The 19063-nt window shown below is 42.2% G+C and overlaps 1 protein-coding gene across 1 annotated transcript in view; it reads left to right on the forward strand.

The window, feature by feature from the left end:
• The window catches only part of COL23A1 (collagen type XXIII alpha 1 chain), a 177648-nt gene that overhangs the window by 111065 nt on the left and 47520 nt on the right, over positions 1-19063 (forward strand). The window contains exon 3 of the mRNA XM_064672168.1: positions 13362-13406. Coding sequence (XP_064528238.1) covers positions 13362-13406 — 45 coding nt within the window. The remainder of the gene's footprint in view (positions 1-13361; positions 13407-19063) is intronic.

Here is a 19063-nt window from a genome sequence, read left to right on the forward strand (position 1 = left end):
ATGTGGCAGTGATGTAGAACATGACCTAAGATTCCCATGATGTTCCTCAACAGTATCCCCTGGGCACAGGATTTCTTGTTCACCAGTCCAGCAGATGTAATTTCTCTGTGTCAGATTAATTTAAGGTCTTTTTCTTCCCGGTGGCAGAGCACTGTGTGGTGTGAAATACCTGCTCTGTGCTGTATGGCAGCGTTGTTCCACACCACAGGCTGCCAGAGGCAGTGGGAATTGCAGGGGATTCACAGCTGTGGATGGGGCTGAATGGGTGTGGCACCAAGATAATGTGGAGATGTGGTTGCAAAACAAAATGTGCTTTGGTAATTTACTGGCTTTGTGGTCTTTCTAATTATCTGGAAAATCCAAACTCAGAACGGATTCTGAGATTGAGTGGTTTGGGGGGAGAGGGGGAAAAATACCTTTTTTTAGTTATTTTGTTTAAGTTCTTACATCAGTTCTACAGATCTGTATTTTTTTCTATAAAACCCTGTTGGATCTATAGGTATTTCTACTCTTAGGGAGAAAATTCTTGGAATGTTTTCTAACCCCTACAATGAGTGGAGATGTTGGGATTTGGTTTCACCTTCAGATTGCGCTTCATTGCTGAGCACTCCCTAAATCCCTCAAAGTCCCATCCTGTAACACAAACTGGCTGTGCATCACTCAACTAGGGATGCAGTAAATGCTGGAAGGCTGATTATAAATATTGATTAATAATCAAATGACACCAACCAAATTCTTGGCAGAATGAGCCACATGTGATAGAAAATTTTAATCTGTGGGGAGAAAAGCAGCATTTGAAGCAGTGGTTTGAAAGCATTATAATCCTGTGACTTCTACCAACATGGTTTTTCCTTTTTTTTTCCCTGCTTTCAGTGTTAATTTCCGTCTGTTACTCTTCAATATGTGGATAACTGCCCTTCCAAAGGCTTCATTTATCTCCATTTCACAATTCAGTGGCAATATATCTACATTTATGCAAGACTCCCAAGGTTTCTACTTGAAATACTTTTAGATCCTCAGGTGAAATTACATCCAGTATATCAATAGTGTAAAAGTGTATCCTGGAATCCAGAAAGCAAAATTGAAAGCAGGAGATTTGACTTATTGTGTTGCATTTTAAATCCAGGTCTGATTTTAGTTACAGTCTTGGCAAGGTGCAGCAATAGGCATTGTATATTAATCAGTGTAAGATGAAGGCCAACCCTGCTGCTTCACTTTGGGGAGAGATCTGCCATTTTCTACTGCCTTTCAAGAACAAGGTAGGCTTGGAGAGTTAGTAGAAGTCTTTGTACAGTACCTGGAGATATGACTTGGAAAATAGCAGTCTATGGGCAAAGTGGCTCATAAAATGATAAAACGCTTCAACCAAGTCGAAAATTGACATATTTTGGAAGTGAAATCTTACTCTTTGATTCTGTTTGGCAAATCTTTTGTTCCCTTGCCGTGCTGTGTCAAAAGGATGTGCTGTCTCTCCTGTGCCCAGGCATCTGCATCTTTGGTCCGTGTGATCCCACCACTGCACTTGTCCTTAACACCAAAGCAAAAGAAAGTCAGATGCTTCTTGTATTTCCCTTTCATATGTCTTTGGCTTGGTTTCCTTCTTCCACCATGTTTTGCAACGTTTTTCTCAAACTTGGACTCCTTAAAATACAAGTGGAAACTGATGGTAGTATCCAAACTTAGTAACATATTGGATAGCTTTGCACAGAATAATTGCCTCTCTCTTTTCATCTCATCTCAGTGGTTAAAGAGCAACAATACCTCATCTCCTCTAAACCTTTGAACCTTTCCTGAATATCATCTGGTAAATTAAATTGGCAATCCAGCATTTGTTTAGCTGATCTCTAAAATGCACAGATGATAAAACTCAAGTGTCTGCAGGTAAAAATTTGCACCTAGGGATTGTCAGAAATAATTTAAATTTTCCATTTGATCCTCAAGATGCTTTTCACTATTAAAAAACATGAACATCTCCCACACTGCTGCCTTTCTGTCCTTGTGAACCTCCTTTCTTACTTTAAAACAGGAAAGAATAGGTTTAGCTGTCACGTCAAAAGATTTATAAACCTATTGCTTTATAGACAACTGAAACTCTGGAGCTGAAAATGGTCTAAGTACCTCTGAAAGATGCATTTGGGTAAATGGTGACGAGTTAAGCACCTGGAAGAAGCAGCTGAGCAAAGTCAGTCACTTCATTATGGCTTTTGCAAGACTGGTGAGCCTGACGCAGCCAAATAAACCAGACTGGTCACCAGATGAGATGCATTGAGTAAGCAGATGAGCCATGGTCACACAAATTACATTGTTCATTTGGGGAATTGGTGAATTTAACATGCACTTTCAGAGCTCCACAATGTACCTCACACCTCAGAAAGCCTTCGGCTGAGCCGCGTGCTTGGAAGCAGCTTTTGTGCAGTGCACTGGCCCAGAAGATGATTTTGGGCTACAATGAAGTTGTTACTGAAACATTTCCCAGATGTGTGAGCAGTATATCATCTCCTCTTTGCACTTCAATAGAAACAACCATTGCCACTGAATTCTGGGCCAGAGCAGGCCCCAAGCACGGTAGAAAGGGGCTGTAACAGAGTTTGCCTTTGCAAATTTGTGCATATTGGCTCGTGCCACTGCACTAATTGGGCCTGTTCCCCACCTCCGAGGCATGGCATGTGCCAGAGAAGTGTCAGCAGGCTTTCTGCTATCTCAGCCATGTTTTTCTGCATGCTGATACACCTCTTTTTTTTGTCCTGATCTTCCTACAGCTGTTTTATTCTCAGTCTCATTGCCAACCATATGCTTTAGCATCCACATTCCCAGCCTGGAGTGAGCTCTCCTGCACCCTGACTCTGGTCCCTGCAGCCTGCACTGGGCTGGGCATGGGCAAAGGGAGGTTTCATGTCTCTGTGGCCAGGTATCTCAGGTTTGAGTTGTCTTATCTTCTGCTGGAAGTTGTAATTACATTCTGGATTACTCTTTTATACTTCAAGGGGCTGCCCATGGGTTTGTGCAACAATTGCCCGTGCCCAGCATGAAAGTGATGGTGCTCTTTGATGTTATTCTGGTCTTGCCTTTTTTTTTTTTTTTATTAATCAATTCCTCTGCATGTTAATTGAATTCAAACTTGACAGGGATTAGCATTATGGCTGGAAGCCTAATTCTTTAAATGGAGACACGTATGTTGCTCTCAAGTTAGTCATTAATTGCTTTTATTTATTAGTGCTTATAAGTGTGGCCATTTAGACCTCACCTGGCAATTTTAACTGCAGCTGCCTCAGCATATGTTTGTGCTGGAAGCTGTGCAATGTAGGTTAGGTACACAGCAGTAAAAGGGATTATATTGTTTTGATCATTCACACTTGCTACAGGAAACACTATTCTTTCTAAGGAGTGAATATGACTGCAGCACGTGCTGTTTCTGTCTATATAATGGAAACTATGTTTTTCATAAGAGTTTATGTATTCCTTTGTTGGAAGGATCTCAGATGGGTGGGAAAGCAAACTGTTTACACACAGTCAATCTGGTGTTTGCCCAAGGTTGGCAGGGAGAGAAGACACTTGTACTTTAATTATATGCTCAGTTAAAATGAGGAGAAGGTCAATAATTAAATCTTTAGCATGGTGAAAACTCGAAGTCTAAATATGGCATTTTAACAAACAACAAAACCCAAGTGGTTTTTTTTAAAGAAATACTTTTTTTTTTCCCTCTGCATCTCTTCTGTAAAAATTTTTCATCACCGATTTCATTGCATTATCAGGACTCAAATGAGAAACACTGCTTATGAGCAAATATAGCATCTGAATGTGGGCCAGGAATTCCTTTTACAGTATAAGCTTTTGTGTGAAATAAAAGCCAAACAGCTGCTCACAACTTAAGTCTGAGTAAGTGATCTAATACTATTGCTCTGGTCTCAAATTTGAGGCTAAATTGTTTCTTTGCCAAAGACCTTGTGCCAACCTACCTGGTCCCAATTTGTGAGAACAAAGTATATTGTTTCTGCTGCTCTGGGACTGAAATCACTTAATTTGCCATTTTTTTTCCATTATAATTTCTACCCTGATGTGTGAAGCATCCACAAGATTGAGAGCTCAACTTCTCACCTCCAGTCCTCCAGGAGATATCTCAAGTAGGAATATCCTTGCAAGGCTGGTCTGACATGGTGTGTAGGGATATTTTATTGCACTTGAAGGCTCTCTCTGACCATTAGTGTAGTCGTTTTTTGATTGATTTTGCTCTTTTTTTTTCCTCAGATCTTCTATTCTCATTCTTGCTCTCCTGCTTCTGCTTTGCTCTTCATCAGCTGCTCTCCAGGCGAATTTCCCCAGGACACCCTCCCAGTGTGTGAAACCTCTTCCCAAAGGATGACTGTGAGACCACCAGGGACTAAACTGGAGACCCTTGTCCAAGCATTAGCCATGATTAAGCCTTTTGGCAACAAAACTTCCCCAGTCCTCAGGAAAAAGCTTAATTTTTGACAAGGCAGATATCCCAAAATAATTTTAAGTAGAGGTTTCAAAGGACTTTGGATGCTCCTCAACACAGGAGATAACCAGAAGCTGTAAGTGGAGCAACTTAATTTTTCAAGGAATGTTTCAAATAACTAAAATATATTGTGGCCCTGTGGCATTTAAATTTAGATCACTGACTTTGATGCTTCAGGAAAAAATGCTACCAAGAAGGGAACCTTTCTAGCTATGAAAAAGAAAGAATATTTCCTACACCCTGTTAGACACAGACTGTATCTCTCAAATATACAGTTATGCACTTGCCCTTTCACTAAAGGTTATGATTTCCAAGGAAGTTGAGTTGTGCTGTAAATATACAGTTAGAGCTTATGTTCCTGTAAGACTTATTGCAAATATATTAGCAGAAGGGAGAAGAAAAACCCATAGGCCAAGAAATGTCCTGTCCTCTCCCATGTTGGTGACTCCCTTAGCTTGTACTCAGAGAAATTTGGAGTGGCCCCAGCCTTGTTCATCATGGGCAAAATTGAGATTTACGTGCTCGTTCTAAAAATTTCTTATTTTAATAGAAACTAAGAATAAGGACATTTGAGGCATGTGTGTGTTGTATTTACAAGTTTACATTGTTACTGAGATTTTATTTTACCTAAAAGAGAGAGGACTTTACTTTCTCTTCTTTTTCCTTGGGTCAGCAACTCTCTGCTTGCAGATGGTCTGCTTTCTTCTTGTGACATTTGGGGACATGGTTTAGGGACTTGGCAATGGTGGGTTAATGGTTGGACCTGATGATCTTAGATGTCTTTTCCAACATAAATGAGTCTGATTCTTAAATGAACTGCCTGTTGGATAATTCAGGCAGTGTGAATTCACACACCAATTTCATTTTGGGGGTTTGGGAGAAGAATTGTTTGTGTCCATCTTCCATCACTTAATTCTGTTGAAATTCCCAGTGTGGGAGTTTCACTGGATGTTTTATATGGGGTAAAACTATTTTGAAACAGCCTTATTAATATCTATAGTTTATAGCCATTTACTTGTGTGACACTGGTGTCATTGTGATAAAATGACGTGAAGTTTTGTTTTGTGCAGCTTTTACTTATGTATAACAAGGCTTCATCCTCGTGGAAGGGATTTTGCTGTTTGGGTTTTGTTTCACCAAGATGTGCTCTTTCCCTGTCTTTTGAAGCATATGGCATCATGTAGCCTTGGTCGAGGGTTAATGGAGGTAATGGAAAAAGAAACAGCTCCAGAAGCTCACTTCATATTCAGGGTATTCCTGATCTTGCTTTATAAAGATGATGATGCTTGTGGAGGAACGTGTAGAAAACAAGATAGTTCTTACAAAGGTGGAGGAAATGCCTCCTGCATGCAGGAAATTTGGAGTGGAGAGAGGGTTGCACAGGAGAAAAATGTTTCTTTTGTAAACCACGGGAGGAAGAATTTAACCAGTCTTTTTTGGGGATGCTGAAATTGTGACATATAAGTGCAGTGTTGGATGAGTTTGGAAACAGGAAAACTTTGATTTTTATGTTGGATTTGATTTGTAATGTGGAAGGAAAATCTGTTGGTGATATTATTGTGCTGTGGTTGTGAGCTTGCTCTTAGGATGGGCTTGGCCCTGTCCCTTGGATGCTTTATGGTTTGCACATGGCAGCTTGTGCTCTCCTTCATAGGAAACTGGGAAACAATGAGGGTGGGAAATCCTGCCAGAAGGGGCATTATCCACAGAATATGTCTGCAAGTGTGAGAATAACATTTAAATACAAAGGATGTGATTTTTTTGCTTAAAGTCTCTAATATAACTTCTATATACACTTGTAATCTAAAGTTAGCAGGATCTTCTCTAGATATCCAAGAAACCACATTATTCAGCTGCTCTCAAAGTCCTTACTTGCCGTTTTCTCTTCTCAATTTTTGCATATTGAAAATGACAAAGAGTATTTTATTTTTTCTCTGTGGGATCTTGGCTCTGGAATGGCTAATTCTCGTTGTAGATAAGACGCATTAGCTCTGAGTACTTCCGTGCTCCAAAGATGCAATTCATCAAAACCCAAGTACTTTGTGTCAGATCTGAATGTTTCACAAAAGATTTTGTAATCCAACATGTCAAACTTGTTTAAATGTGAGATTGTAACTGAAAACTGAAGGAAGCAATAAGTGCTTCGTTATCTTGCTTACCTTACAGAAGTGTCTTGTAGTTCTTGGGAAAAAAAACGAAATTACCTTATTTCTGCAAGAAATGCACAACTATCTCCCGTTGGAGAGGTGCTCCTGAGATGTGCATCTGCTCCTTGTGTTGGTAAACAGGATGATGTTTCATAGAGGCAGATTTAGTGATTCAGTGATCATCTCTGTCTGATGAATAAATCTGTTGGTGGTGATTTCCTGATTCTTTCCAGAGGTGACTTTGTGTTAGTAATTATTTGAGCAGGAAAATAGTTTACAAATGCTCTCTGAGAAAGCAGACCTTGAGGGGATCCTCTGGCTCATCTGTTCTGGGCAGTGATGCTTTGTTACCTAGTGCTGAAGATGAAAGGAGGATGAATTTCAGTCAAATGCTACTGGAGGGCCCCAGGGTGAGTTTGGCATCACTTCTGTTCCCCAGCTCTATCACCACAAGAATTTCTAGCTTGTGTCCATAGAAGGAAAAGGAGTTCTGTGTTCATTTTCCAGATTCATGTTGATACAACCATGCCTAACCAGTAAATCTCAGAAAAGAAGGGACTGAGACCTGAATGTCTTTATCTTTCTAAGTGTTTTAAGTGTGCAGGAGCACATGGGGACGATGAACAGAGCTGGTCACTGTTCTCATAAAGAAACATGAAACCAAATATGTGTGCGTGTTTGTGCACAGACACTTTCTGAGAGATGTTCAAAGTTCCCATCTCTGTCCAGGGCTCGTCCTGGAGCAGCTGCCTCGCTGCAGATGTGGGAAACTGAAATCTGCCACGAAAACTTTTTTACCTTGCATATAGCAGTTCCCACAGCTGCCAAAATATGCATCCTCTTGTTTTAAAAATAGAGGGGGGGGTATGCTGAAAACATCTGCTCCTGCCCTGCCCTGCAGCTGTGCCAGTGTATTATCTGGAAATGGCCTGAGTAAGACCAGCCATAACAAGAGGAGAAAAATCCCATGTTTGATGTAAGTGCAATTGTGGCTTTATTCCAGTCACTTCTTAATTTATATCTCAAATTCAGTTTATCTTCGTGGCCTGGTGACTAAACAAAAGAGCTGTATGCACTTGACTGTTTGAAGAAACTGTCTCTGGGTGTGGGAAAAAAAAAGAAAAAATGGTTGAGGGGTGGGGGAGGTGGAATCCAGAGTATGGAGCGAGTGGCACCATCTCAGTTGTTTTAAATGGAGCCTAATCAGTGCTTCAGTTTTGGTGGGTGTGAATGTATCATTTCACTCTTTGAATGAGCTTTTGAATGAGCAATTTTACTGTTATTTCTTTTACAATATGCATCCACCCAGGGTAAGAGGGGACTTCTCGGACTACAGTTAAAAGAACACTGGAACACCCTTAATTTGTCACTGGTCATGAAATGCTGTGTCATACTGAGTTAATACACCTTGTGTGCAGGTTTTATTGGTGATGAGGAATGTTAAATTTGGGAGTTGGATTTGCTCTGCTGAATCCTGTTGGGGCAGTTTAAGACACCCCCCAGCTGTGCTCCCTCTCTCCTCCTGGATATCCCTCATTTTAGCTCAGCTCTAGGTAAAGCAGAGTTTGAGGCTGTAACCTTTAGTACCGAGGTCCTGAGGTGATTTAGTCAAAACATATTTTAAATACTGCCCCTTTATTATCCCAGTAATAACAGCAGTATTCCAGTTTGGGTCCTGGAGCAAACGCTTTGTTCCCTGAGATTGAGCCCAGCTCAACCTGATGTATTGTGAGGAGGATGCTTGTGTGAGTCCCTGCTCAGAAAGACTGTGTGAGGGTATAGGAAGGAAAACAACTTCTTGCTTCTTTTGTATCTTGAAAGCAACTGGATCACCTATGGAACTGCAAGGAGCTTTCCCCAGCTAACAGCTAGAGGTTGCTTTCTGGGTGGCTTTTTCCTGACACAAAACGTAGCCCAGGATTTCAGAGAGCTTTTGGGGCACTTGGGCCAAATTTGAAATGAATCTAGATATTACTATTTTGTTTTATTTGGAAAACTTCTGTGGACTGTAGGTGCTGCATGTTTCCAATCTGCCTCTGATATTTGCTTTGAATCTTTGGGCCTGTTGGAATCCAAAGCCAGGAAGGTTCACGCAAAGTGTTGTGACCCAAAACTGTTTAATCTCAGATCTGCGGTCTCGGAGCCACAGCCTGACTTGGATACCTGATGAGTATCAGCTGAGCAAGCATCTCAGAATCTGACTTCTGCCCATGAACCATAAACCTTCTCCCCAGGGAACAAGAAAGTAAATTGGCCTTTGTGCAGGAGCAGCCAGCTAGACCGGGGCCGTGGTTTCCTCGTGCTCGATACCAGACCCCACGGTGCTGTGCTGCAAAGTTCTCCTTCCTTCTAAGTGAAGCCATATGAAAAAAAAAAAAAAATCAACTTTTCTAAGAGTGGCTGAACCAACCAATTTGTTCAAGCTATTCTTCTGGTCGATTCATTCTTAACTGAAAAAACACTGATTATGTTGAAAGCAACTTGAAAAATGCCAAAAGGGAAGAAGGGGAAACAAGTTAAACCATTCCAGGGTCACAAAAAAAACCCCAACAAAATTAAATGCAACCAGGAGTGGTGTAAACAATGGTGTAAAACTTAATAGCGTGTTAGAGCACAATATGTTAGATATGAGCTCCTCTAGAAAATAAGGTCCTAAAAGTAACCTTAACACTTATCATTGAGAGGCCACAACATGATCAGCTCACTGTGTCGTGCTTGCAAGGGGAAAAAACCCCTCTGATTTAAGGATCCAGTAAGATAGATCTTCATTTCACTTGGTCTGGGTTTATACTTGAATGCTGTTTCTAGCTACTTTGGATCAACATATCCAAAAATTAAGTGCCCAAGCAGCACATGGCTTGAAGGAAGAGATGTGTCCAGTCATGGTACATGTCTGTGTGTACGTTCTCAGTGGAAAAGGGTGATGTAGAAACATAAATGGAAAAGCACAAGCTGGTGCCACAAGTTCTTGGGTAAAATGTGCTTTACTGGCATAGCATTTAAAAAGCAGTGTCTGTATTCAGTGAGGTTTTCCTGGGCTGTGGTACCAGGTTCTTTCTTAGCAGTGTTGTAAACTGTCCTCAAGGAACATTGGTTTGCCTTGTGCCCAGCAGGAATTTGCCCAGCCCACAATTTGCCCATGCAGCTGAAGGGCTGGGAGGCAGCAATGCAGCCTCTTAACCATGGGAACATGGGTTAAGGACCAGACTTCCTTTAATTACAAGGGGTAAAAAGACAATAAACACATGTACCATAGACCTGCTTTCCCAGTGTTGATGGATTACAGTGCTCATCAAGCAGCCCAATTTGTAGTTACCCAATCTGCAGTGGGTAAATTAGTTCAAACAAAGGTTATTTACTGCACTGTGGACAATTACATGGGCTTGGCTTTTGTCAATATTTTGTGTGAGCTATACAGTGATGTTGATTTTTAATATTTCATTTACTTGCCCACGGTAGATGACATAAGTGGCTGCTACCCAGCAATTGTGAGTCTGTTTGTGAACTTTCTACCTTGTTTCTGAGAAGCTATTATTTAGATGCATCCATCATCTCTTCCTCATAATATTTTCAAATAGCAACATATTTCATTGTCTTTCTTTGGGTTTGGGTTACTAAATCTATCATCTTACTGGGGATCTTATGGTGTTGTCAGAAATTGCATATTATGCCCTGGATTAAGATTGTTTAGCTTGAACGTGACAAGTTGTTTAAAAATAGACTGTGTTATGCTTTGTATTCATTCTGCTCTCCAAAACTGCCTTTCATAACAATGTAAATAAAGGACTCCCAGAACTGATACAGTGGAGCTGGCACAGTTTGGAGAAAAGACTCGGCTATTGCCAAATTGACTTTAATGCAACATAAATCTTAATTACATTGAACAAGCATCAGGCTGCAAGGTCTTGGGAAATGGAGTCATTAGGTAACAGTTTACAGTGAACATTTAGCTTCAAACAAATTCTCAGGCCTCCTTAATTTGCTTTGTAGTCTCTTAAAGGGGTTGGAAACAAGAGGTTTAATATGGATTCACTTTATGCCCAACTCATTTAACAGTATCCAAAGCTGAGCGCCCAGAATAGGCTAGAAATTGCTAAAATAATAATTCCCAATAGTGCAGACAATTGACTTACAAGGTTGCAGATGGCATTAATGACTCCTGGAGCTGGGAGCTTTATGTCCTGCTTGCCCACATCTGCATCACAGGGCTGAGACTTGCAACTCTTGCCCAAAGTAGACACTGGGTATGATGTTCTTTCTTTTAATCCCCACTAAGATTTCTCTCCTCAGACATGTTTCCTAATCCAGCTACTAAGTGGCAGCAGGTTTCTAGATTTGATTTCTAAAACACATCTCTCTTCTTTTTTTTTCTCTCTCTCTTTTACCAAATTGCTTTCAGGTAAAAACAACAAGTAAAACAGATGAGAATGGATTTTTAGTTTTTCCTCTCTCAACTTTGGTTCTCTCACACTTGCCACAAGCAATATCTCTGAAATATATTTTTAATTCAATGTGCTGCACCCATTTTACAGATTTTCTTAAGGACGGTTGGGAAAGATTACAAGATCATAGAATGGGTTGGATTGGAAGGGACCTTTAAAGATTATCTGGCCCAATTCCCCTGCAATGAGCAGGGGATCAGATTGCTCAAAGCCCCATCCAGTCTCACCTTGAATATTTCCTGGGATGGGGTACCTACCACCTCTCTGGACAACCTGTGTCTCTGTAGGCAAGAGTCAATTTTTCTCTTGTGGCATGAAGTATCAAGAAATCACTTAAACTTTAAAAAAAAAAAACAAACCAGGATTAAATTCCCATTTTATACAGCATATTTGGTTCCTTGCAGGTTTCTCACATTCTCAATTGAATGACTCCAACCTGAGCCTCATGTGGGAGCTCCGTGCGTTCACCCTTTGACATCAACCTTCCTTTAAATTACCTCAAAGCATCGCTACCAACTCATTACTCACTTGTTTAAAAACTTGGCCTCCCTCTCGTACACTTTCATTAGGACATTTCCTCCTCCCTAAGAAACACCCTGTGCTTTCTGCCTGCTGCCAGCAAAAGAGGTAAAGCAAAATGGTTACGAGCAAGCCACTCTAGATCAAACACATCCAGGAGGAGTCTGTCGAAAGCCAGGGAAGGATTGAGCAAAGCTGGTGTTTAAAGCAGCCTCCACACCCCAAGGGAGGCTGAAGGCTGCTGGGGCTTGGGCTCTGCATGGGGGTCAGACCTCCATAATTAGCCAGGAGGAGGGAGGGTGCAGGTAGATGGACTTTAATTGCTCAGTCTCGTCTGGTCTTTAAGGTTGGAAAAGGTGCTTTGTCAGAATTGTGGTTGCTCTCCATAGCAGCTTGACTTCAGGATGGAGGGCAGTAAACCTTTCTCCTGGGTGTAATGTGGTTTCAAGAATTAATGAGACTTAAAATATGCTGCTTTTTTTTTGGTGTTGTTTTTTTTTTTTTTGTTATTTTGCCTCACCCATAGACACTTGTGAGGAAGTCAATTAGGGATTTACAACAGACACTTCTACCAATCCTTTCAGAAGGTACCTGGGGCTTCTGGCTGCAAGTTGCCATTCCCATAGCAAGGGACCAAGTGGGGCTTGGGGCTCTCACTGCATCCCCTGTGAAGGCAGGGGGTCTGCTGGAACTGTGTGGGGATCTGGGAAGGGGGAGTGCTGGACAGTGTATCCAAACTTTAAAGTGCAAAACTCCAGCCCACAGCTGAAATTCCAATTGTTGGAGATGCAGTTGCACATAGGAGCACAGAAATATTTAATAGTCTTTGTTTATCATTTTTTTCCAGCAGAGAGGAGAGGGAGCAGTGTAGTTTTCCAGATAAAAAACGAGCCCTTGCTTTTTGTTAACGTTGCTGTCACTCAGCAAATGCTCCACCAGAGCTGGCTGACCTGCTGCACAAGGGTGCAAAAAGTGGCTTTTTCTTCCAACCTGGCAATCCACGTGTTGTGGGAGAGGGAATGCTGCCAGGTCCCAGGCAGGGAAGCCTGGCTGCAGCAGAGAGGCTGCAACACATGGACATAAAGGACATGGTGTTATGGCTTTGTCAAGGACCTGGATGTTCTGTGTGTGCTGGAGCAGTGTTCTGCAACTGTGTGTTGTTTGAGTGCCTTTTTTCCTTAATTAAGAGTATTTTGTTATTTATGGTACTTTATCAATCCCTTGGTCATTGCTTCCCAGAAGGGTAAGAGTACAAGCAAGCTTTACATCTGAAACCTGGGTCTAAATTCAGAAATATATGACCAGATCTAGGCTGTGTCAGCTGTCTGCACTAAAAAAATTTCTGACTCAGACAATGATTAGTGCCAAAAGGTTTATAAAGGTTCCTTGCTTTAATTCTTTAGCTATTGTGATTTCCCAGCCAGTTACAGGCATTTGCAATGCTCAGGGACTGCACAGCACTGCCACCCACCCTGCAAAGTTTTTTTTCCAGAATTTTGAAGCATGTAAGACATAGTTCCCTCTGTGTGGGCAACACCAATAACTTCAAAACCTAGTTCCCAGCTTGCCTGGGAGCCTGACCTTGACTTTTTCACCAAAATTCTATATGTTACGAAAGAGTGGTGTTTAAGATGTGCAACCTACTGATTTTTTTGGTAGTTGGGAAAGGTGGGGAGACACGAGGTGGGCTGGATCCGAAGGGAAGGACGTGTGTGGGTACTCTCCTGAACTCTGGCCATGGGGCATCACTAACCCTGTGCTCTCTGCTCCCCACAGGCCCTCCAGGGAGGCGAGGGAAGCCCGGCCGGCGCGGAGAACCCGGTGAGTGTCACCTTGTCCCAGCAGCGTCACTGAGGGCCCCGTGGGTGTCACTGGGTGGTACTGGAGCCTTTTAATAATGACACTGGTCACCCTCATCTAATGGGCTGTGGAACTGGGGCTTCCCATGTCCCTATGTGCTGGATATGAAGGTTCCTATAAAAACTAAAATAATAAACAAAAAACCACTAAAAAATAAATAAAGGAAAACAAGCAAACAGTCAAAACAAACAAATCCAACTCAAAACACCCGCTGTTGTTGCATATTTTATCCATCCTTCTATTTCTCCCTTGCAGCATTCAGCCCTGTTATTGTCCCATCCAACATTGAAGAAGGACTGTGAATTAACACACAAACAGAGAACCCCCCGGCCATTTTTAGGTGGGAGGTGTGCTCTGGCTTGTTCTCTGCTTGTGGACGTGTCTATACATTGCCTGCTGGCCACATGATGGATGGTGTCAGCATTTTAGAGTCAGAGGTAACCAAACCTCAGCCACCTGAGCATCAGTGTGCCCTCACACCGGGTGAGGCTGCAGAGCAGCCTTGCTGGGAATTATTATTTGAGCTGACTGTTTAATATTGTGTCTCTGTCACTTCAGTGTGTCTGGTGGGGGTTTGTATTTTTTCCCCTGTCTTGTGAAATGGGAAAGCACCAACCCCCTTTCAGCTGGGGAGAAGTGCTGTTTACATTCTGCTGTAGGGTCTGAGTGCTGTTGGAGAGGGGAGAGATGCAGTTGGTGTTGCTCTTTCTAAGGAGTCAGTCAGACAGGGATGTGCCTTGAAAGCCACACAGTTTGCAACTGCCTCTGTATGAGAGAAAACAGCAGATTAAATTCTTCTGCACTTCTCTGCTCTTGGGTTCCTGAATATGGAGAGAAGGAAAGAGGACCAGCTAGATTTTCATTTAGCAGGAAAGCTGATTTTGTTCTCTGCTGCCTCTTGCTATAGAAAATACATGCCTGAGTTCTCAAAAAGGGCAGCTCTGATCACTAATATTTTAAACAATTTTTTTTAACTTTGGGGGAAAGGAAATTGAGGGGTTTTGTGCTGCACACCAGCAGCATGTGAACTGGTGGATTGACTTCCATGGAAGGCAGGCAGGCATTTCCCTTCTCTTCCACTGATGGTATTTCAGTGCATTAGGTGTTTTCTGAGATATTTTTGTTCCTGAAGCATCAGGGATTTACTCCTGGCCAAAGGATGGGTACTGCACTCGTTGTGGGGAGGGTGGGGGGGTGGATCCCAGCCAGCTTCATTAAATCCCATTTTCCTTGGGCTGTAGGAATAACCACCAGACAGCTTTGATTCTTTTTTTTGGTTGGCTTTTAGCTGTCACTAATGGCTTCAAAAAGCACAGTGGAGTACAGCATTCAACCAAGGGCAGCTGGAGAGGTCAGCCAATGGATCTGATTTTGTATGCAGGCATTTGTGTAAACGCTGTCCAAGATGTGTCTCTAGTCCATACAAAATTCTGGGAGGCAGTGCTGAGCTTGCACGTGCCCTTCAATCCCTTCTCCCTGTTTCATCCAAAAGCTTTTGAAAAGCAGCATTTGCCCTCATGCTGTGACATGCCTGCAAATGCCACTTGAGCATCCTTCTGAAGCAGAAAGCTGCCAGGAAAAAACAGCAAGAAAAAAAGCATTATAGAAGAAAGAAAACAAACAAACAAAAACCAAAACAAAAACAAAACAATCGATTATTGATAACAAAAGAAAATTCAAACCACTAAATAACTTTTTCTGAACTTCTTTGCAATTGTGGAGGAAAATCAAGCAGGGTGCAGCAGCCACCTGCAGCAGCACAGAGATGCACACTCAGATGTGCTCGATGGGGCACAGCAGTGAAATCCCAGGAATGCAGCTCGGTCCCTGTGGATTGTCCCTCTGCACTGCAGAGACACACAGAGAGCAGGCGTCCTGCCGTGTATTGCTCTTGGCTGAGCTGCCAGATGTTTGTTTTTCCAGATAGCTTGAATATATATTCCTATATTTGTTTGAGAACCTGACCACACATAAACCAGGTCCTTGTTCCTTCACTACAGCTGATAAATGTGAATAAAACTTCGTTTGTGCAGCACGCCGGTGTCCATCCCCAGGGACACTGCCTGGTTGGAGCTTCACAGACTCCAGACAAATGCTGTTGGAGAGCCAGAAGGCTCAGCCCAGCCAAGGGGAGCATTTTTTCTGGCAACTGTTGAAAATGGTCACGTTGAAAAACTTTTTTCTGATTTATATCGGAACTTTCAACTTATATCTCTAAGAAACAAGCAAAGAAACTTTTAAGAGATAGTTCTATCCCTTTTAAATCACATCCCTCCTACCGATTTAAACCAAGACTTAAATTTGGTTTTTTGTCTTTTGCCTTGATGGATTCAGATTTAAAAAAAAAAAAAAATTAATCCAAGAGTTGTGTTTCTCTAAACTAAGAATCCATCATCCTGAAAACACACTCTCCACCACAGAAAGACATCATACCATAAACCATTTCTGAGGATGGGGGTAATTAACTATTTAGATGTTTGGAAGTGGGGCAAGTCTGGCTGGATGTGCTTCAGAAAGCACTTGTTAAACCATGGGGATGAACCACCATTGCCCCTGGGACCTGCTGAGGGCAGGCTGTGGGTTTCACTGGGGCCCTGACTCTGGGCTTGGCTTAGTTTATTTTGTTGCAGAGAAGCATAAAGGCAACAAGTTTTCCCCATGGGAAGCCCCGGAGGGCAAGGGGGGGCCTGTGCTAAACCCCAGCCTTCCCCTGGGCTTCCTATGTGGGCACAGTCCTCCCCACTGTCATCCCTTCCCTGACCTCAGACACAAAGATCAAGTACCTGGGGGAGTGTTTCTGCTACTGTCAGCCCAGCTGAACAAACCAGGGAGTAATTGAGTCAAATGGCTCCATGTGACACATTTTATTTACTCTCTCCATCACCTGGCCCTGTGGGAATCTCTGATGCAGCAGTGGAACAGCAGACGTGTCCTGGAGCTGGTCACTGCAGTGACAGTCACCCAGGCACCACCAGTGTGAAAGAGGTTATTTTTAATAACCAATTTATTCCACTGTTGCTACCGTGAGGCCTGGAAACTCAAAGCAGCAGCTTCCCTGGGGAGGTGTCATACTTGAGCTCCCTGTGGCTGTTTGGTCTGGTCCAGCACGTCCAAGCTCCATCCCAACCCTTCCAGAACCAACACACAGGTCCCAACATTCTTATTCCTGTACATGAGTGTCATCAGATTTCTTTTGCAGCTGGAAAGTTAAGCACAGGCTTGAAGACCCACGGGCACCCACCCACGGAAACAGCTGGTGTATAAAAAGAAAAACCCATTTTAATACAACTTCATGTGGGATTTTCAGCCTTCTCTGAGTGTGAGGTGGCAGGAAGGTTTTGCAGCACTCATGGCTGGTGCTGACAGCCAGCCTGCACGTCTCAGATACAGTTCTTTTTCTCTGCCAAAGGCAGAATCAGGTTTAATGTCATGTTTAGCTTATTCTTTTAATGTGATATGTCCCAGTGAGGACACAGTTCAACTGCTGGAGTGAGTGTTTGTGAAATAACATGGATTTTCTCCAGGGACCTGGGAGGTTTTTCTTCCCCTCTTGCTGCCACCTGGTGCTGTGTGAGTAGGATGGGTATGGATGTGCAGCCCTCCCTGGGCTCTACGTTTATTTTTTGTAAAGGTTGATCCATACTGGGGTGTTCCTGAAGGATGGATGAATCAGATCCAGGATTTGGGAATTTAGTTTAAATATTTGTTCAAAGTCTTTGCATAACTAGTTGGTGGGAGGTGATGCTCGTGCCTCTTGTAATATCACTCTGCTTTCTTCCCCTGGCTTGAAGATTGACCCAAAAACTGCTCTGAACCTCAGAATATCCCTCAGGATAAAACAGTAGAAAATAGACATGAAGTGCTCAGTCTGGAAAGTCTCTGGGTATGTCTCTGCTCTCCTCACATGAAGCAAGAGCTGGTTCTGGACATTAACACCCAAAGCTGATGGCTGTGGTGTTGGGTAGCCCCTGTTTGCATCAACTGTGAACAGCTACAGCTACAAAATTGCCCTTACAGGTAGGCCTGAGAGGGCATTTTTTTTAATGAAGTCTAATTTCATTGGAAAATACTGACTTGGCACTATTGCTTGTTTCTGGCAGTAAAAGTTTTGTTTACAAAGTTTTTCCATTTCAGTAACACTTGTTGGGGGAGTGTGTCGAAACTGCTGAATTGGGATAAAAGTCTTCTGCCCACCACCCGTGACTTTTGGTTTCCAAATTTACATTGCCCTGCAAATGTTGCTTTAATTTGAACTTCTAAGAAAGTTTTAATTCAGAGGTTTTTTTGTTTGTTTGGGTGGATTTTTTTTTTCTTACAGCTATCCTGTTTGTACAAATATCCTGGAACAGGGAAGAATCTAAAGCTTTTTTTAAGAAAAAACACAAAGCGATTTCTGTGCAGGGAAATGTTATCTCTCTCCCAGGTCTACATGGACTGAAATCTAATATTTTACACGTTAAGATTTACCCTTTTAAACCCATTGGCCATGTGACTGAGTGAACAAGTGCAAATATGTAGTTGTTCTTATTCAGTAAGCACGTGTCTGGGTGTATGTGGGTAAATCATGCAGAAATTTGTATTTATTTGGTGTGTTTCACTCTTCCTTGTATTTCTCATACCCAAGGACTTCTTTTTCTGCTGAACTTCAGGAAAAATGTAACTTGTCCCACATTTAGATTTTTGCCTAGATAATAGTTCAATACACAGTGACAAATCATTTTCCCAGATTCTCTGTAACTTCTTATGACTATAGCAGTTGTTCTCCTTCCTTGCTGCCCATGACTCAGTTACTCCCCTTACAGCATCCTGAATTAACAACTCTATATGTATGTATATACATACTGTATGTGTGTATAAATATGCATAACTATGTGTTTATATAGATATTTATGTGATTGTATACATATTGTTTTTAAATTAGCATTTTTTACATTTTCAGGTGGCCACACATGTTTGCTGCCTTGGGGATGGTCTCTTTGCCCATTAGGGCTGCAGCAAAGTCCCCTCTGACTCTTCCTGAGCTGTTGGGAAGGTCTGGCTGGTTTTGTTTCCCCCGCCTGGCTCTCCCCTCTCGTGGCAGGAAAGCTTGCATGATGAATGATTTGCACATTTAACAGAAATGATATCTCATCCCAAAATTCCCAAGCTGCAAAAATACTTAGAAATAAATGACTGTGGCCTGTCATTTCCCATGTGTTTGTGTATTGCTGGGGATGATGCCACTGTGACCTGCTAGGGCTTTGGATATACAAAATAACATTAATGTTAGTCGATCAGGAAATCTGGGTCATTTATTTTTAATGAGTTTTGATTTCCACCTCCTGCTAGCACAGCTGTCCATGTTCTTAAGGAATCTTTTGGTGTTTCCAAATTTCTCCATCCCTTACAGGCTTGGGCACTAGGTGTTCACTGCTGGTGAACAGCAGCATCATCCTTCTTCAGAGCAAATCAATCATAGACCAAAATCTGTGTGTTTGCAGATTATTTTGTCTCTCTTCTCCTCCTTCTGAAATCAACCCCCAAGTTAATTTGTTATGGAATTTTAAATACACAAAGGCTGCTTCCAACTTCTATTTGTTATGAGAAGAATTTCTAAGTGGTTTCATTCTTCCTGATTC

The sequence above is a fragment of the Pseudopipra pipra genome, chromosome 15 (assembly GCF_036250125.1).
Source record: "Pseudopipra pipra isolate bDixPip1 chromosome 15, bDixPip1.hap1, whole genome shotgun sequence".
NCBI classification, from domain to species: domain Eukaryota; kingdom Metazoa; phylum Chordata; class Aves; order Passeriformes; family Pipridae; genus Pseudopipra; species Pseudopipra pipra.